The sequence below is a fragment of the Mustelus asterias genome, chromosome 19 (assembly GCF_964213995.1).
Source record: "Mustelus asterias chromosome 19, sMusAst1.hap1.1, whole genome shotgun sequence".
NCBI lineage: Eukaryota > Metazoa > Chordata > Chondrichthyes > Carcharhiniformes > Triakidae > Mustelus > Mustelus asterias.
The window spans coordinates 24,605,662-24,630,946 of NC_135819.1; the positions used below are offsets into that span (position 1 = coordinate 24,605,662).

A 25,285-nucleotide genomic window follows, 5' to 3' on the forward strand; every position below is an offset into this window, starting at 1 on the left:
TAGGAGGACCATTCCAGTGAGCATTCAGTGCCCACAATCCTTTACTTGGCCTCATGGCTTGCTACCCAGGAGATGAGAAAGATGGGAGTGCATCCTGTTGATGCGAAAATAGTGCAAATCCCACCCGAGCCATAGGTGTGGCAGCATGATACGCCTACGACGGTAAGGGCCCTTCGTCTCTTTGTAGTATCGATGTTTCAACAATCAGCGACTGTTCCAGTGTCTATGCACGCTTGTGTGAGTTTAAACTTGTGTGAGTTACGCATCAACCTACCTTGCAGGGTATGATCATGGAAGAGGGATAGGTCGTTTTCTGAGAGAGCTCTGATTGGCTATTTTTCCGTCATTTGAGTATTTTCTTCAGAATCTGTTGAGATTGTTGTCTCCCAGGCCACTTCCAGCAATGACTATGAAGCCCTTGATTTCAAACTTGACCTCCTCTTGGGAAGTAAGGAAGGGCAGGTGACAGATATGTGAGTGAGGGATCACTTTGGGACCAGTGACCATAATTCCATTAGTTGTGAGATAGCTATGGAGAATGATAGGTCTGGCCCAAAAGTTAAAATTCTAAATTGGGGCCAGGCCAATTTTGATGGTTTCAGGCAGGAACTTTCAAAAGTTAATTGGGGGAGTCAGTTGGCCGGCAAAGGGACGGCTGGTAAGTTGGAGCCTTTCAGGCGAATGTTAACCAGGGTTCAGGGTAAGCACATGCCTTTTGGAGTGAAGGGCAAGGCTGGTAGAAGTAGGGAACCTTGGATGACTCAGGATATTGAGGCCCTCGTCAAGAAGAAGGAGGAGGCATGACATGCATCGGCAGCTGGGATCAAGTGGATTCTTTGAAGAGTATGTTGTGTTGGAGTAGAGTTGAGAGAGAAATCAGGAGGGCAAAAAGGGGACATGAGATTGCTTTGGCAGATAAGGCAAAGGAGAATCCAAAAAGCTTCTACAAATTCATAAAGGCCAAAAGAGTAACAAGGGAGAGAGTAGGGCCTCTTAAGGATCAACAAGGTCATCTATGTGAGGATCCACAAGAGATGGGTGAGATCCTAAATGAATATTCCTCATCAGTATTTTCTGTTGAGAAAGGCATGGTAGTTAGGGAACTTTGGGAAATAAATAGTGATGTCTTGAAGAGTGTACATATTAGAGAAGGAGGTGCTGGAAGTCTTAAGCGCATCAAGTTAGATAAATCCCTGGGACCTGATGGAGTGTATCCCAGGATGTTGTGGGAGGCTAGGGAGGAAATTGCAGGTCCCCGAGCAGAGATATTTGAATCATCAACAGCCACGGGTGAGGTGCCTGAAGATTGGAGGGTGGCAAATGTTGTGCTTTTGTTTAAAAAGGGCTGCATGGAAAAGGCTGGGACCCTACAGGCCGGTGAGCCTCACATCTGCATTTAGAGGGAAAAGGACTGATTAGGGACAGTCAGCATGGCTTTGAGTGGAAAATCATGTCTCTCAAATTTGATTGAGTTTTTTGAAAGGGTAACCAAGAAGGTAGATGAGGGCAGTGCAGTCAATATTGTCTACATGGACTTTAGCAAGGCCTTTGACAAGGTACCACATGGTAGGTTGTTAATCTTTTTCATCTCTCAGAATCCGGCATGAGGTAGCCAAATGGATACAAAATTGGCTTGATGGTTGTAGACCGTTGTTTTTGAAACTAGAGGCTTGTGACCAGCGGTGTGTCTCAGAGATCGGTGCTGGGCCCACTGTCATTTGTCATTGATATTAATGATTTGAATGAGAATTTAGAAGGCATAGTTAGTAATTTTGCAGATGACGCCAAAATTGGTGGCATAGTGGATAGCAAATGTGGTCCCGTTGTTTAAGAAGGGTAGCAGGGATAACCCAGGAAATTATAGGCCGGTGAGCTTGACGTCCGTGGTAGGGAAGTTGTTGGAGAGGATTATTAGAGACAGGATGTATGTGCATTTAGAACGAAACAGTCTCATTAGTGACAGACAGCATGGTTTTGTAAGAGGGAGGTCGTGCCTTACAAATTTGGTGGAGTTTTTTGAGGAAGTGACAAAAACGGTTGATGAAGGAAGGGCCGTGGATGTCGTCTATATGGATTTCAGTAAGGCATTTGACAAAGTCCCACATGGCAGGTTGGTTAAGAAGGTTAAGGCTCATGGGATACAAGGAGAAGTGGCTAGATGGGTGGAGAACTGGCTTGGCCATAGGAGACAGAGGGTAGTGGTCGAAGGGTCTTTTTCTGGCTGGAGGTCTGTGACCAGTGGTGTTCCGCAGGGCTCTGTACTGGGACCTCTGCTATTTGTGATATATATAAATGATTTGGAAGAAGGTGTAACTGGTGTAATCAGCAAGTTTGCGGATGACACGAAGATGGCTGGAATTGCGGATAGCGAAGAGCATTGTCGGGCAATACAGCAGGATATAGATAGGCTGGAAAATTGGGCGGAGAGGTGGCAGATGGAGTTTAATCCGGATAAATGCGAAGTGATGCATTTTGGAAGAAATAATGTAGGGGGGAGTTATACAATAAATGGCAGAGTCATCAGGAGTATAGAAACACAGAATATAGAAACATAGGTGTGCAAGTCCACAAACCCTTGAAGGTGGCAACACAGGTGGAGAAGGTGGTGAAGAAGGCATACGGTATGCTTGCCTTTATAGGACGGGGTATAGAGTATAAAAGCTGGAGTCTGATGATGCAGCTGTATAGAACGCTGGTTAGGCCACATTTGGAGTACTGTGTCCAGTTCAGGTCGCCGCACTACCAGAAGGACGTGGAGGCATTGGAGAGAGTGCAGAGAAGGTTTACCAGGATGTTGCCTGGTATGGAGGGTCTTAGCTATGAGGAGAGATTGGGTAGACTGGGGTTGTTCTCCTTGGAAAGACGGAGAATGAGGGGAGATCTAATAGAGGTATACAAGATTATGAAGGGTATAGATAGGGTGAACAATGGGAAGCTTTTTCCCAGGTCGGAATTGACGATCACGAGGGGTCACGGGCTCAAGCTGAGAGGGGCGAAGTATAACTCAGACATCAGAGGGACGTTTTTTACACAGAGGGTGGTGGGGGCCTGGAATGCGCTGCCAAGTAGGATGGTGGAGGCAGGCACGCTGACATCGTTTAAGACTTAGCTGGATAGTCACATGAGCAGCCTGGGAATGGAGGGATACAAACGATTGGTCTAGTTGGACCAAGGAGCGGCACAGGCTTGGAGGGCCGAAGGGCCTGTTTCCTGTGCTGTACTGTTCTTTGTTCTAAGAAGGTTATCTCGGATTGCAACGGGATCTTGATCAATTGGGCCAGTGGGCTGGTGAATGGCAGGTGGAGTTTAATTTAGATAAATGCGAAGTGATGCATTTTGGTAGATTGAACCAGGGCAGGACTTACTCAAGTAATGGCAGGGTGTTGGGGAGAGTTACAGAACAAAGAGACCTAGGGGTACATGTTCATAGCTCCTTGAAAGTGGAGTCACAGGTGAGCAGAGTGGTGAAGGGGGCATTTGGCATGCTTTGTTTCATGGGTCAGAGCATTGAATACAGGAGTTGGGACGTCTTGTTGAAGTTGTGCAAGACAATGGAAAGGCCACACTTGGAACACTGTGTACTGGTCACCCTATTATAGAAAGGATATTATTAAACTAGAACGAGTGCAGAAAAGTTTTACTAGGAAGCTACCGCTACTTGAAGGTTTGAGTTATAAGGAGAGGCTGGATAGATTGGGGCTTTTTTTCCCGAGAGTGCAGGAGACTTGGGGGTGATCTTATAGAGGTCTATAAAATAATGAGGGGCATAGATCAGCTCGATAGTCAACATCTTTTCCCAAAGGTAGGGGAGTCTAAAACTAGAGGGCATAGGTTGAAGGTGAGAGGGGAGAGATACAAAAGTGTCCAGAGGGGCAATTTTTCCACACAGAGGGTGGTGAGTGTCTGGAACAAGCTGTGAGACGTAGGAGTAGAGGCGGGTACAATTTTATCTTTTAAAAAGCATTTAGACAGTTACATGGGCAAGATTGGTGTAGGGGGATATGGGCCAAATGTGGGCAATTGGGACTAGCTTAGTGGTTACAAAACAAAGGCGGCATGGATGAGTTGGGCTGAGGGGCCTGTTTTCATGCTCGAAAACCCCTCCATTCCGCAGAGAGTCAGTGAGAAGAGCATCCCCTTGGTCTCTCGAGTCATCATTCAAAGAATAATGACAGAAACGGACAGCTTTCAGGCTTTGTCACAGATGTGATGTGTCTCAAATTTGATTGAGTTTACGAACTTCAAGAATTTAAGCTCTGAATTTTTACCTTGCGTACCTTGGCCTGCTCTTTGTACTTCTTCCTGCACTCGATTGCCTGACCGTGACATGACCCACATGGTGCACAAGGCCTCGGTCACCTTGATCCACCCATTGATGAACCTTGGGCATCCCATCGACAGTTAACCTCATGCAAAATGATCCCCAAAATAGGATAAATGCTTCTGTTGATCTTTCATTGTAAAATAAACCATGTGTAAAGGAGGATGAGATTACTTCTTTCAGTTTAATGGCTATAACTTTTGCAGTGGTGAATTTTAGAGATTGCATCTCACTTAGCTCCTCGTGTCGCACCTCAACAAGTCTGTTCCCAGCTTCTTGATTCCCACTGACCCCTGCGTGCTGTAGGTAGATCAGTGTTGCAGCAACTAATGGCATCAATCTGGATCAAATATGAACCGGGAAGTGAAAAGTCCAAACGCTGTGTTCCTGCACGTTCAGGCCTAATATTGGATGTGTTTGTGCTGGGTCAGTGTAATCATGCTTTACTGGAAGCTGATTAACTTGAGTCAAACAAGTTTTCTGAACTTCCTATTCACAGAATAGCACTGATACAAGCTGCTTCTGTGATGCTCAGTGACCACTAGAACAGGAACACACATCAATAAGAACATAACATAAGAAATAGGAGCAGGAGTAGGCCATCTAGCCCCTCGAGCCTGCCCCGCCATTCAATAAGATCATGGCTGATCTGACGTGGATCAGTACCACTTACCCGCCTGATCTCCATAACCCTTAATTCCCTTACCGATCAGGAATCCATCCATCCGCGTTTTAAACATATTCAGCGAGGGAGCCTCCACCACCTCAGTGGGCAGAGAATTCCAGAGATTCACCACCCTCTGGGAGAAGAAGTTCCTCCTCAACTCTGTCTTAAACCGACCCCCCTTTATTTTGAGGCTGTGTCCTCTAGTTTTAACTTCCTTACTAAGTGGAAAGAATCTCTCCGCCTCCACCCTATCCAGCCCCCGCATTATCTTATAAGTCTCCATAAGATCCCCCCTCATCCTTCTAAACTCCAACGAGTACAAACCCAATCTCCTCAGCCTCTCCTCATAATCCAAACCCCTCATCTCCGGTATCAACCTGGTGAACCTTCTCTGCACTCCCTCCAATGCCAATATATCCTTCCTCATATAAGGGGACCAATACTGCACACAGTATTCCAGCTGCGGCCTCACCAATGCCCTGTACAGGTGCATCAAGACATCCCTGCTTTTATATTCTATCCCCCTCGCAATATAGGCCAACATCCCATTTGCCTTCTTGATCACCTGCAGACTGGGCTTTTGCGTCTCATGCACAAGGACCCCCAGGTCCCTTTGCACGGTAGCATGTTTTAATTTGTTTCCATTGAGATAGTAATCCCATTTGATATTATTTCCTCCAAAGTGTATAACCTCGCATTTCTCAACGTTATACTCCATTTGCCATATCCTCGCCCACTCACTCAGCCTGTCCAAATCTCTCTGCAGATCTTCTCCGTCCTCCACACGATTCACTTTTCCACTTATCTTTGTGCCGTCTGCAAACTTCGTTACCCTAAACTACAGAGGTGAATATGTTTGAGATGGAATTGTGGATCCTTGTACTCAATGCTTTCATCCACAATCCATAATCTTTCTCAGACTTCAAGAGTGCAATGTGCTGTACGGATTTGTACGGTTTGGTATTGAAATCTGTTGGATTAATGATCTCTTTGATCTGTGGAACCTTCCCAGACGAGCTGGAATTTCACAAACTCTACAGCAGTGGCCCCAGCGTATTTCTCCTTGCTCCTCCCTCCAACCCGCTCTCTCCTTCCCCCTCTCCCCAACACCGGGTCCCTCGTTCCCCCTCCTCTCCCAAACTGGGTCCCTCGTTTCCGTCCCCCCTCTCTCCAACCGGGTCCCTAGTTCCCCCTCCTCTCTCCAACCGGGCCCCTCGTTCTCCCCCCCGCCCCCCACTCTTGCACCGGGCCCCTCGTTCTCCCCCCCCTTCCATCCGGGCCCCTCGTTCCCCCCCCCTTCCAACCGGGCCCCTCGTTCCCCCCCCCCCCTCCAACCGGGCCCCTCGTTCCCCCCCCCCCCTCCAACCGGGCCCCTCGTTCCCCCCCCCCCCGCCAACCGGGCCCCTCGTTCTACCCCCCCCCCTCTCCAACCGGGCCCCTCGTTGTCCCTCTTCACCCCCCCCCCCCCTCTCCAACCGGGCCCCTCGTTCTCCCTCTTCAACCCCCCCCTCTCCAACCGGGCCCCTAGTTCTCCTCTCCCCCCCCCCCTTCCAACCGGGCCCCTCGTTCCCCCTCCTCTCCTCAACCGGGAACCTCGTTCCCCCTCCTCTCCCCAACCGGGTCCCTCGTTCCCCCTCCTCTCCCCAACCGGTTGCCTCGTTTCCCCCTCCTCTCCCCAACCGGGTCCCTCGTTCCCCCTCCTCTCCCCAACCGGGTTCCTCGTTCCCCCTCCTCTCCCCAACCGGGTCCCTCGTTCCCCCTCCTCTCCCCAACCGGGTCCCTCGTTCCCCCTCCTCTCCCCAACCGGGTCCCTCGTTCCCCCTCCTCTCCCCAACCGGGTCCCTCGTTCCCCCTCCTCTCCCCAACCGGGTCCCTCGTTCCCCCTCCTCTCCCCAACCGGGTCCCTCGTTCCCCCTCCTCTCCCCAACCGGGTCCCTCGTTCCCCCTCCTCTCCCCAACCGGGTCCCTCGTTCCCCCTCCTCTCCCCAACCGGGTCCCTCGTTCCCCCTCCTCTCCCCAACCGGGTCCCTCGTTCCCCCTCCTCTCCCCAACCGGGTCCCTCGTTCCCCCTCCTCTCCCCAACCGGGTCCCTCGTTCCCCCTCCTCTCCCCAACCGGGTCCCTCGTTCCCCCTCCTCTCCCCAACCGGGTCCCTCGTTCCCCCTCCTCTCCCCAACCGGGTCCCTCGTTCCCCCTCCTCTCCCCAACCGGGTCCCTCGTTCCCCCTCCTCTCCCCAACCGGGTCCCTCGTTCCCCCTCCTCTCCCCAACCGGGTCCCTCGTTCCCCCACCTCTCCCCAACCGGGTCCCTCGTTCCCCCACCTCTCCCCAACCGGGTCCCTCGTTCCCCCTCCTCTCCCCAACCGGGTCCCTCGTTCCCCCTCCTCTCCCCAACCGGGTCCCTCGTTCCCCCTCCTCTCCCCAACCGGGTCCCTCGTTCCCCCTCCTCTCCCCAACCGGGTCCCTCGTTCCCCTTCCTCTCCCCAACCGGGTCCCTCGTTCCCCCTCCTCTCCCCAACCGGGTCCCTCGTTCCCCCTCCTCTCCCCAACCGGGTCCCTCGTTCCCCCTCCTCTCCCCAACCGGGTCCCTCGTTCCCCCTCCTCTCCCCAACCGGGTCCCTCGTTCCCCCTCCTCTCCCCAACCGGGTCCCTCGTTCCCCCTCCTCTCCCCAACCGGGTCCCTCGTTCCCCCTCCTCTCCCCAACCGGGTCCCTCGTTCCCCCTCCTCTCCCCAACCGGGTCCCTCGTTCCCCCTCCTCTCCCCAACCGGGTCCCTCGTTCCCCCTCCTCTCCCCAACCGGGTCCCTCGTTCCCCCTCCTCTCCCCAACCGGGTCCCTCGTTCCCCCTCCTCTCCCCAACCGGGTCCCTCGTTCCCCCTCCTCTCCCCAACCGGGTCCCTCGTTTCCCCCCCCCCCCCCTCTCGAATCGGATTCCTGAAGTACCATAAAGATGGGTGGGATGATATGTATTTCAGGTTTGCTCTGCATGTACAGGTTAATGTGGAATACGCTGTGGGTTTCTGAGTTTGCTTGTTCAATAGAAACCTCTTCTGCGCATACGTTGTAGGGCCTAGTTGTAATGGTTCTTCAACACGGCGTTAATCTGTGAAATTGGAACTGCTCAGCTGTATGCATTATCATTCCAGCACTCCGCAGCTTCTCCTGAGCAGTTAGTCGCTTCTTTGTGAGCTCGCTTAATGCATCAACACAAATTTTCCACTGGCTAATTCAAGGTTGCTGATTGAGCATGAATACACAAGAACACAAGAAATAGAAGCAGGAAGAGGTCAGAGTGAAAAGCTACCAGTGTTGGAAAGCTGAAAGAGGAAGTGTTGGAAATGTTCAGCATATCTGACAGTATCCGTGGAGGACGAGAGAAGCAGAATCACTGCTCCAGTTTGATGATCTTTCTTCAGAACTCAGGCTGGCCGGGGTGGAGGGAGGAGAGAGAAGAGAGACAGACACCTTTTTCCAGTCTGCTGAAAGGTCATTTAACTGAACCAGTCAGAGTTTTACTGCAGTCTGACCGCTTAACTACTGGGGAGGTCAAATCCAGCGGTGCTTCCCACGGTAGCACAGTGGTTAGCACTGCTGCTTCACAGCTCCAGGGTCCTGGGTTCGATTCCCGGCTTGGGTCACTGTCTGTGTGGAGTTTGCACATTCTCCTCGTGTCTGCGTGGGTTTCGGAGCTCCGAAGGCTTGTGTGGCTTTTGCTACCAAATAAACCTGTTGGACTTTAACCTGGTGTTGTTAAACTTCTTACTGTGTTTACCCCAGTCCAATGCCGGCATCTCCACATCATGGCTGGGTCAAAATCCAGGAACTCGTACCTAACAGTGCTGTGAGTGTACCTATACCACATGGGCTGCAGTAGCTCAAGAAGGCAGCTCATAGAATCATTGAATCCCTACAGTGCAGAAGGAGGCCATTTGGCCCATCAAGTCTGGACTGAACACAATCCCACCCAGGCCCTATCCCCATAACCCCATACATTTACTCTAGCTAGTCCCCCTGACACTAAGGGGCAATTGAGCATGGCCAATCCACCTAACCCGCACACCTTTGGACTGTGGGAGGAAACCGGAGCGCCCGGAGGAAACCCACGCAGACACGAGGAGAATGTGCAAATTCTCAGACAATGATCCAAGCCCGGAATCGAACCTGGGTCCCTGGCACTGTGAGCAGCAGCGCTAACCACTGTGCCACCATGCTCACCTACAACCTTCTTGAGGACAATTAGGATTGGGCAATAAATGCTGGTCTGACCAGTCCGACTCATATCCCACTCATGAATACATTTTAAAAAGTGGTGGTTAGTCCTCAGATGGAGTATTATTTAATTTTTTATTCATTCAAGGGTTGTAGCTTCACTGGCCAGGCCTGCATTCATTGCCCATCCCTAATTGTCCTCAAAGGTATTGTGGACAATTCTGGGCACCACACTTTAGGAAAGATGCAGAGGCCATTGCATATGGCCAGGATGTTATCAGGATTGTGGGCTTCAGTTATCAGGAGAGGTTGGAAAAGTTTGGACTGTTCTCCTTGGAATAGCGGAAGCGGAGGTTTAAGATGCTAGCTTTGGATAGAATAGATAAAGTAAAAACCATTCCCTTGAGTTGGTCAATAAAAAGATTGACAAAGGATCTAGAGGTGGGATGAGAACTTTTATTTTCAATTCAAATTTGTTGGGATCTGGAACGTTCTACTTGAGAAGATGGTGGGAGCTGATTCCATAAATAATTTTCAAGGGAATTGGGTGGCTTAGGGTGTTGTAGGGTTACGGATGCGAGGCAGGGGGGTGGGACCAAACACAGCTGTTCTTTCAAAGAGCTAGCATAGACATAATGGGCCAAATGGCCTTTTCCTGTGCTATCTCTATATATTTCTATGATTCATGGAGATTTCCTGGAGTCAGTGTATGAATGACCAGACTTGTTGAATCAGTGTAGAGTTTGAACTGAGATCTCTGGGTTGCTGATCCAGTATTCTCTTTGCTGACTGCTGTACCCCTGGTATGATCAGGAATGTTCCAGTCAGGGGTCTAGCTCTCGTTTTTATCCCAGAAGTTTATAAATGGGCTGCGTAATGCAATTGGAAAAAGAGAAAAGCTTGCATTTCTGTAGTGCCTGTTTTGGCCTCAGTCTATCGCAAAGCATTTTACAGCCAATGAAATACTGCTTGAAGTTTGGTCATAAGAGAGGAGTTATTGGCAGAGGAGGAGGTCATTCGGCACATCGAGCCCATACTGGTTCTGTGTCGAGTGACCCGATAGCCCAGGAAACGGATTCCTCTTGAGTCCCTATTTTGAAATTGTTCATGGTTTCCACCTACCCTCATTGACAGTATTCCAGCTCATTACCACTCGCTGTGTAAGAATTTTCTTCCTCACATTCCCCTGCGTCTCTTTACCAGAATCGTAAATCTGTATCCCCCTTGGTCCGTGCAGCATCAACTAATGGGAACCGTTTTCTTTTGGCTACCTTACCCAAACCTGTCCTCATTGTGTCCACCTCCATCAAACCTCTGCTCAATCTCCTTTGCTGCAAGGAGATCAACCGCACCATTTCCGACCTAACCTCCTCGCCAAAATACCCCAACCCTGAAGCCATTCTGCACCCTCTCGAGGACCCTCCCTGTTACAATGTGGGAAATGTGTGCACAGTAAGCTCCCACATCCAGCAACGCAATGATGGCCAGATCATCTGTCTATTTTTGTGATATTTTGAGGGATAAACATTGGCCAAGACATACTGAACTTGAGTTACTAACCGCCTTCCCTTTGATAGCTTACACTGGAACTTCAATGACTTGTGTTGTGACTTGAGACACATCAGCCTTTAAACTTGGGCCATTTCAAAAGAACTGCGCTCTCTGCATTTTGGTCGAGTCTGCTTCCGTGTATGTTTTAAATTTCATGTTGATGTTTTGCTTTTTATTCTCTTCCTCAGGACCAGTTGCCTGAATTGCACGTACACTTTCGCTCACAAAGCTTCCACACGTCGATGTACGCATCCTCCTGGTTCCTAACGATTTTTCTCACCACCTTTTCACTGCCATTAGCGACTCGAATATTTGACATATTTATGTATGAGGTAAGCCCTTCGCAGTCTCATTAAGTGATTGAACTCAAATAGAATCAATTTGCATGGTCAGATTTGCTTCAGGTCTGTGCTGGGTACACTCGCCTTTATCCCCAACCGCCGCCCCCCCCCCCCCCCCCCCCCCCCCCCCCCCGCCCAGTTAATATCAAACTCCGAATGATAGTCAGGGTCTTTTTCCCAGGGTCGACGGGTCAATTATGGCGTCTGGTGTGTGGCCTTCATCAATCGAGGGATTGAGTTTAGGAGTCCGGGGATAATGATGCAGCTATATAAGACCCTCGTCAGACCCCACTTGGAGTACTGTGCTCAGTTCTGGTCGCCTCATTGCAGGAGGGATGTGGAAATGATTGAAAGGGTGCAGAGAAGATTTACAAGGATGTTGCCTGGATTAGTTGGCATGCCTTATGAGGATAGGTTGAGGGAGCTCGGTCTTTTCTCCTTGGAGAGACGTAGGATGAGAGGAGACCTAATAGAGGTGTACAAGATGTTGAGAGGAATAGATCGTGTGGACTCTCAGAGGCTTTTTCCCAGGGTGGAAATGGTTGCTACGAGAGGACACACGTTTAAGGTGCTGGGGGGTAGGTACAGGGGAGATGTCAGGGGTAAGTTTTTCACTCAGAGGGTGGTGGGTGCGTGGAATCGGCTGCCATCAGTGGTGGTGGAGACCAACCTGATGGGGTCTTTTAAGAGACTTCTGGATGACTACATGGGACTTAATAGGATTGAGGGTTATAGGTAAGCCTATATATAAGCCTGGGTAGGTAGGGACATGACCGGCGCAACTTGTGGGCCGAAGGGCCTGTTTGTGCTATATTTTTTCTATGTTCTAATTACTCGGGGGCAGGGGTTGAAAGTGAGAGGGGGAAAATTTAAAAGAGATGTAAGGGGCAAGTTTTTCATACAGAGGGTGGTGAATGCCTGGAACGTGCTGCCGGAGAAGGTGTTGGAAGCAGATTATGTAACAAAGTTGAAGTGTCATCTGGATAAATACATGAACAGGCAAGGAATAGAGGGATAACGACCACTTAGAGGCAAGACAATATTGGATTAGAGAGGCATCTGTGTCAGCACAGGCTTGGTGGACCGAAGATCCTGTTCCTTGGCTGTACTGTTCTTTGTTCTTTGAGACTGGAGATAGATTTCACTCTCTGTATTGGAGCATCACATGCTGGGGTCATCTGGCTTCAGATGGTCCGTTAATGTGATCTCCTGTTTTATATTTCACTAAGGGTCTGACACCATCCCATTGAATCATAGAATCCCTATAGTGCAGAAGGAGGCCATTCAGCCCATCGATTCTGCACCAACCACAAGCCCTATCCCCATAACCCTACTTATTTACCCTACTAACCCCTTGACAAGGGGCAATTTAGCATGGCCAGTCAACCTAACCACATCTTTGGACTGTAGGAGGAAACTGGAGCACCCGGAGGAAATCCACACAGACACGGGGAGAATGTGCAGACTCCGCACAGACAGTGACCCAAGCCGGGAGTTGAACCCAGGTCCCTGGCACTGAGAGGCAGCAGTGCTAACCTCTGTGCCACCAAGGGAAAGGCAATGAATGATGGTGTGCAGTCAGTCTCTGAGAGACGCACTCAAACTCATTGGAGTGACTTCCCTTCAGAGCTGCCTCCCTGAAATGTGTTAATTTCTCCTCCATTCCTCTTGGGTTCAGGGCCTGTCCTTGTCGGGATACAATCCGGAACAGCCCCAAGTAGGAAAGTGACAGCTAAATGTCAGCAGCTCATTGACAGCACCAAGCCAAACAAACACCCCACGTGCAAAGCTCTTGTCTCGTGTCGAGGTGCTGCCTTCTAATGATCCACTTCATGTTGTGCACTGAAGCTAATGCTCACTTTGAAATTTCTTGAATATTCCGTGGGTGGAGCAATCTCATGCTTTTAGAACAAAAACAGAAAATGCTGGAAAATCTCAGCAGATCTGACAGCATCTGTGGAGAGAGAATCGACCCCACGTTTCAAGTCAGGATGACCCTTTATCGGAGTCAAAACGTTGGCTCTATTCTCTCTCCACAGATGCTGTCAGACCCGCTGAGATTGACCAGCGTTTTCTGTTTTGGTTTTAGATTCCAGCATCCGCGGTGTTTTGCTTTTTATCTCTTTCCTTTCTCCCCTCCCTCATTATGCTTCCACCCTCCTCACAGCAAGCCCCTGATGTGAAAGGTCACACCCAAACGGTTGCCTCCTGATTTGCCGTTTTGACATAGACTGCCCATTGAAGCTTGCAGCTTCGGGTAGTTAGGAAACTTGATGCTGATGTGGAATCCTCCCAGTGCACTCTTTCCCCGCCCCTACCTGTCTAACACTGACAGCTGTTCTCGATGGTGAAAAGTTACAAGAGTTGTTGCTCCTTGCTGCACTATTCCTGCTCTTCGAATGCTGAGTGTGGCGATTAAATATGCAAAATGATTTGAGTCACCACCTCTGAAAAAATCTCTCAAATAGGGAAAACTAATGGTAGGCAGGGTCTTTGTTTTAAGCTGCTTGTGGTTTGTCATGAGCTGGTGAATATGTTGCTCTGTTCAGGTTGATTGACAGTTATCATCTTTACTCAGAGTGGTTGGGGTGTGGAATGGACTGCCTGCAGTGATAGTGGAGTCAGACACTTTAGGAACATTTAAGCGGTTATTGGATAGGCACATGGAGCACACCAGGATGATAGGAAGTGCGATAGCTTGATCTTGGTTTCAGATAAAGCTCGGCACAACATTGTGGGCCGAAGGGCCTGTTCTGTGCTGTACTCTTCTATGTTCTACGTTCTATGTTATGTTCTTGTCAGTGATTTGTGATGACCGTATGATGGAGATGAGAGTCAGGCTAGATCTCAGTGATGAGGTTTCACCTCATTCATGGAGTCATACAGTGCAGAAGAGGCCCTTCAGCCCATGAGTCTGCACTGACATGCGAGAAACACCTGACCTCCCACTTAATCCCATTTACCAGCACTTGGCCTATAGCCTTGAATGTTATGATGTGCCAAAGGGCTCATGTGAATCCCTTAACCTTCTCAAAGCTGGTGTGGCTGAACCAAGCAATTGGTAGTGTTGCTGACTCATAGAGTCATAGAGGTTTACAGCATGGAAACAGGCCCAATTTGTCAATGCTGCCTTTTTTTTTAAAACCCCTAAGCTGGTCCCAATTGCCCTCATTTGGCCCATATCCCTCTATACCCATCTTACCCATGTAACAGTCTAAATGCTTTTTAAAAGGCAAAATTGTACCCGCCTCTACTACTACCTCTGGCAGCTTGTCCCAGACAACTCACCACCCTCTGTGAAACAATTGCTCCTCTGGACCCTTTTGTATCTCTCCCCTCTCACCTTAAACCTATGCTCTATCCTTGGGAAAAGATATTGACTATCTGGCTGATCTGTGCCCCTCATTATTTTATAGACTTCTATAAGATCACCCCCTCAGCCTCCTACGCTCCAGAGAAAAAAGTCCCAGTCTATCCAGCCACTCCTTATAACTCAAACCATCAAGCCCCAATAGCATCCTGGTAAATCTTTACTGCACTCTTTCTAGTTTAATAATATCCTTTCTATAATAGGGTGACCAGAACTGTACACAGTATTCCAAGTGTGGCCTGACCAATGTTGTGTACAACTTCAGACGATGTCCCAACTCCTGTATTCAATATTCTGACCAATGAAACCAAGTATGAAGAATGCCTTCTTCACCATTCTGTCCACCTGTGACTCCACTTTCAAGGAGCTATGAACCTGTACCCCTAGATCTCTTTGTTCTGTAACTCTCCCCAGTGCCCTACCATTAACTGTGTAAGTCCTGCCCTGGTTCAATCTACCAAAATGCATCACCTCGCATTTATCTAAATTAAACTCTATCTGCCATCCGTCAGCCCACTGGCCCAATTGATCAAGATCCCGTTGCAATCAGGGATTACTTTCTTCACTGTCCACTATGCCACCCATCTTGGTGTCATCTGCAAACTTACTAACCATGTCTCCTAAATTCTCATCCAAATCATTGATATAAATGACAAGTAACAGTGGATCCAGCACTGATCCCTAAGGCACACCGCTGGTCACAGGCCTCCAGTTTGAAAAACTACCCTTTACAACCACCCTCTGGCTTCTGTCATCAAGCCAATTTTGGATCCATTTAGCTACCTCCCCTCTTCTGCTTTGCATTTTGTACCCTTGTTCTGCTCCGCTTTTGATACTTTCCCTTCTGTGTTCTCTGTTCACTGTGACATCCTTTTTTTTGTGTCGGCAGGGTTTGGAGATAGTGTTTCGCATCGGGATGGCCATCCTTCAATTTAACCAGGCAGAACTGATGCAACTTGATATGGAAGGCATGTCTCAGGTAAAAGCAATCTCACTGCCAGCGGGAACTAAATCATCGGCACAGACCTATCTCAGTGCCTGAGATTTAATTCATTCTTGCTGCCCCAGCTAACCTTTGTAAAAGAGCTTGTGAAGGCTGAAGCCCTGTTTAATAATTTTGTCACCAAGTAAATTATTGTCGTAATTTTCCCCCTCCACCAAACTGGAACATATTTGTCTCCTCCCAGATGAGGGAAGGAGGAGGATTGGTGAGCTGTGCACAGCGTCGTAAACAGTACTTTCCCGTGCTTCCATATTTGATGGGTTGCTGCAGGAACTGGCACTTTTAAAAATTGTCGTTTCCTGTTATTGAATCGCTGCTATTGTTCCTGTGATCGTTTACGTACCAAAGGCCAGTGAAATCATGCGGAACCCGTGCGCTGATCAATGCTGAAGGAATGTTCTCACTTTATTGTTCAGACTGAAGTGATGGCAAGGAGTTCTATTTTCCCACCCTGGCTATGTGGGCCTCATCTCTGTGTCCGTGCAGCGCTGTTCTGAAGCTGGAAGAAAAGGCTGGCTTTGTTCTGGGAATATACACTCAGTCAGAGATGTAAAATTCAATTTCTGTGCATGTCCTTTAATAAATTTCCCTTCACTTCATCCTCAGCTTCTCTGTCCCACCCTCTGATCTATCATCAATCTCTGCTGATTCACTCTGGCTTCCGCAGCCTGTGCTCTTTGTAACGATGCTGCTTTCTTTCAGCAGTGCTTAATGGTCAGTGAAAGGTGAATTGGACAAAACTGTGGGCGGCACAGTGGTTAGCACCGCTGCCTCACAGCGCCAGGGACCCGGGTTCAATTCCGGCCTCGGGTCACTGTCTGTGTGGAGTTTGCACATTCTCCCCGTGTCTGCGTGGGTTTCCTCTGAGTGCTCCGGTTTCCTCGCACAGTCCAAAGATGTGTAGAATAGATGGAATGGCCATGCTAAATTACCTCTTGATGAGCAAAGATGAGCAGGATAGGTGGAGTGACGATGCTAAATTGCCGCTTGGTGTTCAATGTGTGTAGGTTAAGGGGATTAGCCATGGTAAATGCATGGAGTTATGTTGGGGTGGGGAGGGTAGTGGGCCTTGGTAAGGTGCTCTTTCGGAATGTTGGTGCAGACCTGATGGGCCAAATGACCTCCTTCTGCACTGTAGGGGTTCTGTGGTGCATCCAAGCAAGAGCACTTGGGACCCGCAAGAATAGGGTGGCACAGTGGTTAGCACTGCTGCCTCACAGTGCCAGGGAACTGGGTTCGATTTCCGGCTTGGGTCACGGTTTGTGTGGAGTTTGCATGTTCTCCCCGTGTCTGCGTGGGTTTCCTCCAGGTGCTCCAGTTTCCTCCCAAAGTCCAAAGACGTGCTGCTTAGGTGCATTTACCATGGTAGTTTAAGAGCCGTGGGGTTATGCTGCAACTGTACAGGATCTTGGTGAGACCACATTTGGAATATTGTGTGCAGTTCTGGTCACCTCACTATAAGAAGGATGTGGAAGCGCTGGAAAGAGTGCAGAGGAGATTTACCAGGATGCTGCCTGGTTTGGAGGGTAGGTCTTATGAGGAAAGGTTGAGGGAGCTAGGGCTGTTCTCTCTGGAGCGGAGGAGGCTGAGGGGAGACTTAATAGAGGTTTATAAAATGATGAAGGGGATAGATAGAGTGAACGTTCAAAGACTATTTCCTCGGGTGGATGGAGCTATTACAAGGGGGCATAACTATAGGGTTCGTGGTGGGAGATATAGGAAGGATATCAGAGGTAGGTTCTTTACGCAGAGAGTGGTTGGGGTGTGGAATGGACTGCCTGCAGTGATAGTGGAGTCAGACACTTTAAGAACATTTAAGCGGTTATTGGATAGGCACATGGAGCACACCAGGATGATAGGGAGTGGGATAGCTTGATCTTGGTTTCAGATAAAGCTCGGCACAACATCGTGGGCTGAAGGGCCTGTTCTGTGCTGTACTGTTCTATGTTCTAAAATCTCCCTCAATGTACCCGAACAGGCGCCAAAGTGTGGCCACTCGGGGAATTTCACAGTAATGTCATTGCAGTGTTAATGTAAGCCTACTTGTGACTAATAAATAAACTTTAAAGCTTTTCAACAGAGTAGCAGCTTACTTGTATTTATCCCAGATCACTAAAGATTATAAATAGGATTCGTGTAACCAAATTACAAAACAAACCTCCTTCAACCCTCGTCCCACTGCAATGTTCTGTTGTAAGTCCAGCCAGCTGCAAGATCAGCAATACTGACTCCAGGGTGACGTTTCAGGGGGTCAAGACTCAGGCAAGTGTTGAAAGGCTTGAGAAACCCAACTTTAGTTTGGAAAGCTTGTTAGTGATTTATTTGGTCGGCCAAGATGTCAGGATTTGAATTTGCCGGCATTGCTGTTTAATGGTGCTTCCCCGCTGAGCTTTTGCCAGTTTTCTGCTGCTCCCTGAGCGATTGGACTGACAAATTTCAGTGAGATTCAGTAATGGGTCACTCGGCCTGACGTTGGAGCTCTCTTGGGAGGCTACCGGAAGGCCAATCACGCTCGTACCTCCTGCATAAAGAAAACCGGATCAATTAGCTGGGAAAATTTCAGATCAACTGATGGACCGAGCAGTAAGATATGTAAAGGCAAGATCGACAAATACGGGTTAAGTGTGCTCAGAATGCGAATAACGGCAGCAAATTAAAGGTTGGAGTTTAATAGAAAGCGAGTCGAGGTAGAGCAAAAAATAGATGTAGCATAATTATCCAAGGATGAGAGGGAGAAACTGGAGGAACAGAATGCATTGAAGTGAAGTTGAAAGGGAATATCAGAGAACCGACATTAATCAAAGCAGCATATACAGAAGCAGATGAGACAAGTTGTAATATCGTGCACAGAATCTTACCCATCTGTCATCTTCATGTTTCTAACCTGTCTCTCTTTCCTCCCACCTTGCCGTTAACTCCTCTTCTCCCTCCACCCGCCCCCTGCATTACCCTCCCACCAGCTCCCTGCATTACACCACAGCACCCACCCCCCCCCATCCCCCACCAGCTCCCTGGGTTACCCCCTCCCACCGGCAGCTCCCTGTATTACATCCCCCCTCCCCCAGTACCTCCCTATGTTACCCCCCCACCCCCCCGCCCCTCCCCCGGCAGCTCTCTGTTCCCTCACTCCCTGCAAACCCCCCCCCCCTTCCCCGCCCCATAAACCCAGGGGTGCTGAGACCAGCTGTTCCAGAAGGTCCTAAATAAATCCATCTTGCTCTGCCATTGACTTCAGATACATTTACCATGATCACCATTATGGTTAAACTTAACCTTGAATCAATTCTTCTTTCTCTTCCTGGGCAATTGGAGGCAAGGGTTACTTGAGGAATGTGGAGTCTGTAGCCGCTCGCGTTGTTCCTGTCCTGTAGACAGCAGTGATCTGATGTTTCCCCTCCTCTCTTTCCTCCCTGCAGCACTTTCAGAAGGTCATCCCACAGCAGTTTGATGGCTGTCCTGACAAACTGGTCCTGAAGGCTTACCAGGTCAAATACAACGCTAAGAAAATGAAGAAGTATGTAACGTTTGAACCCTGCCTTTGCTTCCCAGCGCACCCTCCAATGTTGGTGTTTTTAGTGGGGTTTGTTGCAGATGAGTGTTGGCCCAGGGCAACTGGAAGAGCCTCTCTAACTCTTAGCCATCTGAGCAGGCAGATAGGTTCCCGTTTCAATGGCTTGTATGAGCAGTACAGCACTGTGTTGTAGATTATTTTCCCATCCTCCGGAATGGGGCTTGGGAATGTAATCATCTGACGCTGAGCCCGAGTGTTAACCAAACTGAGGAGAATTCGACATTTAGGCCTCGATCTCAGTGTTTCCTATTGAGTCAGATTATTTTGCGAATGGCCAGTTTGATCTCGAACAACCTGGCCGAACTCTCCTGCTTTTCCACCTTTAATTGTACGGTGCATGAGAAGATGGGCTGCTTCATCCCGGATTGGGAATGAAGGTGAGGGAGAGACAAGTAAGGAAGTATTGCCCACACTCGCTTAACCTCGTGGAAATGTGCGCCTTGGTGATTAGTGTTTGGAATAGTGATGGAAATAAGTGACCAGAGGAAAAGAGGGTTGAAGCCAGATGCATCATTTCTGCTGTGTACACGTTGTTATTAAATTTTTGCGACAATGGGAATTGTGCACAGATTTTATACCGAGGGAAAAGTGATTAGAAACCAGCAACTAAATTTGATATTTTTGGGGTGACACCAATTTAATTGATTTCTTGACTCCCTTGAAGATACGTTTTGTTGCATTGCTGTGTGCACCATATTGCTGAGGAAGTCCAGAGTAATTTTGTTCCATTCCTTTCCTTTGCCTGATGTGTACCATGAAAAATATCATTGGAACCGTCTTTCGCTCAGAGATTCAGAGAGATTCCACGGTGTTGTGCTGGCAGGTTCCATGGCATCGGACTGGCGAGTTCCACGGTGTTGTGCTGGTGGGGCGCCCCCCCCCCCCAATCTGAGGTCAGCCTGAAATGTGATTTGGGGCCTCTCCATTTCCGCCCTGCTAAAATGCTGGACTTCATTTTTATCACAATCCCCTCTGCAGGAGGGACCCAGGTGGGTTTAACCCACAGACGCCAGTCAGCCCCAAGGTCTCCATTATTCACCATGTTAGTTAGGATCAGTTATCTGAGCGGTAGGTGGAGACTATCGACCGGATTAATTCGCACATTGATGTCAGATATATCAGCACCACCTGTAAATGATTCCACTCCCAGCACTGGCAGTCACTGTGAGGGCTACGTGCACAATCGTCACAGGGCACCTTTTTTAATTCATTCACGGGATGTTGGTATCGCTAGCTAGGCCAGCATCAATTGCCCATCTCTAATCACCCTTGAGAAAGAGCTACAAAGACATCCGCATTGTTTAACTGACCGCATAAGAGACTTGGGGTGACCTTTGATCTCAGTTTTCACTCAGAGAAATGAGATCAATCAAGATCACAATGAAGAATGTGAAATAAAACCCAAACCCTAACCACGGAAAACTCTTCACCTTTCCCGAATTCTGGACACAATGCAAGATTTTTTTTAAAAACACATATATCTGACCAGTGATTCCCTGATCTCCAGGCTGTCTCAACCTTTATCATTGAAGGAAGGGAGAGCTTGGTGAAGGGGGGGAATGAGGGTCGAAGGATGGAACGGGCAGGGGGAATGTGGGTGAAGGGGATGGGAGGGAGGAGGACGATGTGGGTGGAGGGGAAGGGGGGGTTGGGGAGGAGGATGTTGGTGGAGGGGAGGTGGTGGTGGAGAACGGGGTGGTGGGACCCGCCCTTTGTCAATTTAGGTCCAGGTTAATACGGCGGAGGAATCTGGCTTTAGTGCTGCTGTCTTCAACACCTCTTCTCACACCCCCCACACACCCCCGCCATCAGCCTTTTCCGATAGTTGGGAAAATTCCACCCCAAGTACTCTGGGTGTGATTTGGTGGTGATTTCTGAAGGGTACATATGGATGCAATGCGACTGTGGTACCGTCCTGTTCCGGAGTGTGAAGGATTCGGGTGCAGGTTTGTGACGCGCGTTTCTGTTCCCAGAAATACATTGTGAACATTTCCTGCTGGCTTCGATGGACGTTGACTTACTGCAGCCTGTGGGTGGGGAAAGGGGAAGTAACCTGGTCAATTTAGTGGAGGGTAAGGTTGGGTTGGGGAGGCCGGCGAGTGTGTGTGGGGGGATCAATGCTCGGAGGCGGTGTGGGCAATCCGTAGGAAATGATGGCTTCTTTCGGGGAATCCAATCAACGCAAGCTTATTTAGGCATCCTGTTGTGACTTTTTGTCCTCCAGACTTGAAAAAGAATATACTACAATCAAAAATAAGGAAATGGAAGAACAGATTGAAATTAAAGTAAGTTTTCACAATCGTGAATGAAACGTGTTTTAATTATGGACACTTTTCTGTCTCTGGTAATCTAAACTCGTCCATACGTTCTTTGAATGACAAGTGTGCAGTTGTATTAGAAAGTGCGTGAGGTTAATTTCTGCTGATCTTTTATAAAAAGTAAGAGCCCACGTATACGCTGGAAATCCAGTCAGATAATGAAGTGTTTTCTCATAATAGAGTGAGAATATGTGTTGATTAAGATTCACAGGGAATAGAATCTGTGTTTGACAGTGAAATGTGTTTATTTGGGATGGAGCAGTTTATCTCCCCTCTTTCCCCAATGTGACAGATTAATATTTGCCCTGGACATTCTCTTATGTTCAGTGTCACCGGTGAGTGCCCAGCGATGAGCAATTTACCTTTTCCTGTCCACCATCTTGGTATATTGTCATGTGACTCGAGGGTCTTTATTGGATGCCTGAATTGCATACTTGTTTTCACAGGTGTTGCTCCGATTTATTGAATTGATTTATTGTTGTCACATGTATTGGGATACAGTGAAAAGTATTGTTTCTTGCGCACTATACAGACAATGCAGACCATTCATAGAGAAGGAAAGGAGAGAGTGCAGAATGTAGTGTTACAGTCATAGCTAGGGTGTAGCGAAAGATCAACTTAATGCAAGGTCGGTCCATTCAAAAGTCTGATGGCAGCAGGGAAGAAGCTGTTCTTGAGTCGGTTGGTACGTGACCTCAGACTTTTGTATCTTTTTCCCGACGGAAGAAGATGGAAGAGAGAATGTCCGGGGTGCGTAGAGTCCTTAATTATGCTGACTGCTTTGCCGAGGCACTGGGAAATATAGACAGATTCAATGGATGGGAGGTTGGTTTGCGTGATGGACGGGGCTACATTCAGGACTTTTTGTAGTTTCTTGCCGTCTTGGGCAGAGCAGGAGCCATGTCAAACTGATACAACCAGAAATTATGCTTTCTATGGTGCATCAGTAAAAGTTGGTGAGAGTTGTAACTGACATGCCAAATTTCCTCAGTCTTCGGAGAAAGTAGAGCGTTGGTGGGCTTTCTTAACTATAGTGTCGGCATGGGGGGACCAAGACAAGTTGTTGGTGATCTGGACACCTAAAAACTTGAAGCTCTCGACCCTTTCTACTTGGTCCCTGTTGATGTAGATGGGCACGCTCTCCACTATGTTTCCTGAAGTCGATGACAATCTCCTTCATTTTGTTGGCATTGAGGGAGAGATTATTGTCGCTGCACCAGTTCACCAGATTCTCTATCTCATTCCTGTTCTCTGTCTTGTCATTGTTTGAGGTCCGACCCACTACGGTGGTGTCATCAGCAAACTTGAAAATGGAATTGGAGGGGAATTTGGCCACACAGTCATAGGTGTATAAGGAGTATACTAAGGGGCTGAGAACACAGCCTTGTGGGGCACCGGTTTTGAGGTCGATCTTGGAGGAGGTGTTGTTGCCTATCCTTGCTGATTGTGGTCTGTGGGTTCGGAAGTTCAGGATCCCGTAGCAGAGGGAGGAGCCGAGGCCCAGACCAGGGAGATGAGTTTCTTAAGAATAATGGTGTTTCCAAACCTCGGTCTGATTTGCACTTTAGTAAGATGAGGCCAAGTGTAAACAGGCAAACTGATTTATTTTTACAATTCCCAAGCAAACCAGTGGAGTAATGTTGGTAAAAAATCTCTCTCTACTTGGCCTTGAGTCAGTTGCTGCACTGTCCCTGCTAGCAGGCTACACATAACTTTCCTCCTGATCCTGATTATTCGGATTATGAGGGGCATAGACAGAGTGAGTTGGGAGCTGCTGTTCCCCTTGGTTGATGGGTCAATCACAAGAGGACATAGTTATAGGGTAAGGGGTAGGAGATTCAGAGGGGATTTAAGAATTTCTTTTCACTCAGGGTGGTGGAAATCTGGAATGCGCTGCCTGTGAAGGTATTGGAAGCTGGAAACCTTACAACCTTCAAACAATATTTGGATGAACAGTTGAAATACAACATTCAAGGATATGGGACAAGGGCAGGAAAATGGGATTATGGCTCCTTCAGTGGTGTAATTGTTGATGCAGACTCGATGGGTCAAAGAGCCTTTTCTACACTCTGCCTCTATGAAAGGCTTTAATCTTAAAGATTACTTCCCGAGATATGTTCCTCTTTCTGTAAACTTCAGGATTGGGTGTTCCCCTTGTTTCCTACATGGACAGAAGTTAAGTGCGTCATTTTGCTCTTCCCTATGTTTGGAGATAACCCAACTGAATTGAACCAGTTACTCCCTGTTAAACTCAGAAAATAAACCAGGCCAGTCTAATCACCCAATTTAGCTGGTCCAACAAGCCTGATTATTCGGATTAATGAGGATTCATGATTATGAGGTCACCTCTCGTTCTTCAAAACTCTACAGGCCCAATTTGCCCCAAACTTTCTTCATAAGACCCGGTGGCACAGTGGTTAGCACTGCTGCCTCATAGCGCCAGGAACCCGGGTTCAATTCCAGTCTCGGGTGACTGTCTGTGTGGAGTTTACACATTCTCCCTGTGTCTGAGTGGGTTTCCTACCACAGTCCAAAGATGTGCAGGTTGGGTTGATCATGCTAAATTGATCCTAGCGTCAGGGGGATTAGCGGGGTAAATATGGGGGTTATGGCGATAGGGCCTGGTTGGCATTGTGGTCTCCTCCTGTACTGTCGGGATTCTATTCTATTGTAAAACAGTCCCGCCATTCCTGGAACAAGTCTGGTGAATCTTCATTACACACTCTCTCTGGCAATAATATCCTTTCTGAGGCAAGGCGACCAAAACTGCACATACTACTCTTGGTGCGGTCTAACCAAGCTCCTATACATTTGAAGCAAGACCTCACTACACCTGCACTCAAATCATCTTGCAATGAAGGCTAACATTCCATTAGCCTTCCTAATAGCTTGCTGCACCTAGCGAGCCTTCAGTGACTTATGGACAAAGGACACTCGAATCTCTCTGTACATCTACATTTCTTAACTTACCATTTGGGAAATACTCTGCACATCATGAACCAATTGTGAAGTGGTAATTTCAGAATCATGATGTGGAGATGCCGGTGTTGGACTGGGGTAAACACAGTAAGACGTCTCACAACACAAGGTTAAAGTCCAACAGGTTTATTTGGTAGCATGAGCTTTCGGAGCGCCGCTCCTTCATCAGGTGAGCACAGGATTTGTTTCACAAACAGGGCTCATATAGAGACAAACTCAATTACAAAATAATGGTTGGAATGCGAGTCTTAACAGGTAATCAAGTCTTTACAGATGCAGACAATGTGAGTGGAGAGAAGGTTAAGCACAGGTTAAAGAGGTGTGTATTGTCTCCAGCCAGGACAGTTAGTGAGATTTTGCAAGCCCAGGCAAGTTGTGGGGGTTACAGATAGTGTGACATGAACCAAGATCCCGGTTGAGGCTGTCCTCATGTGTGCGGAACTTGGCTGTCAGTTTCTGCTCAGCGACTCTGCATTGTGTGTCATGAAGGCCGCGTTGGAGAAGGCTTACCCGAGATCAGAGGCTGAATGCCCTTAACTGCTGAAGCGTTCCCCGACAGGTTTCAGAATCGTTTGGGAAGAGACTTGCATTTGGAGAGCACTTTTAATAACCTCCGCCCAGTGAAGTCGTTTTGAAGTATACTCACTGTTGTAACGTGGGAAGCAGGGCAGCCGATTTGTGCACAGCAAGATCCCACAGAAAGCAGCAAGATTTGCTTCAGTGAAATAAAAACAGAAAATGGCGGGAAAACGTGGCTGACGAAAACGTCGCCTGTGGAGAGAGAAACAGAGTTGACTTTTGGAATCCAATCTGACTCCTCTTTGGAGTTGGAGTGAGGTAAAAATGTGTGAAGGGTTTTATGAAGTTTTAAAAAGGGGGAGTGGCCAGCGAGGTAAATTAGAAGGTCATGGATCGATAGAGGGCAGGAGAGGTTAAATGACTACCATGGAACACATG

General features: G+C 48.4%; 1 protein-coding gene across 1 annotated transcript in view; it reads left to right on the plus strand.

The window, feature by feature from the left end:
* Window positions 1-25,285, plus strand: part of LOC144507659 (EVI5-like protein) — a 371,712-nt gene that overhangs the window by 126,362 nt on the left and 220,065 nt on the right. The window contains exons 3-6 of the mRNA XM_078234815.1: window positions 10,935-11,078; window positions 15,347-15,436; window positions 18,877-18,974; window positions 21,256-21,316. Of these exons, the coding sequence (XP_078090941.1) occupies window positions 10,935-11,078; window positions 15,347-15,436; window positions 18,877-18,974; window positions 21,256-21,316 (393 nt within the window). The remainder of the gene's footprint in view (window positions 1-10,934; window positions 11,079-15,346; window positions 15,437-18,876; window positions 18,975-21,255; window positions 21,317-25,285) is intronic.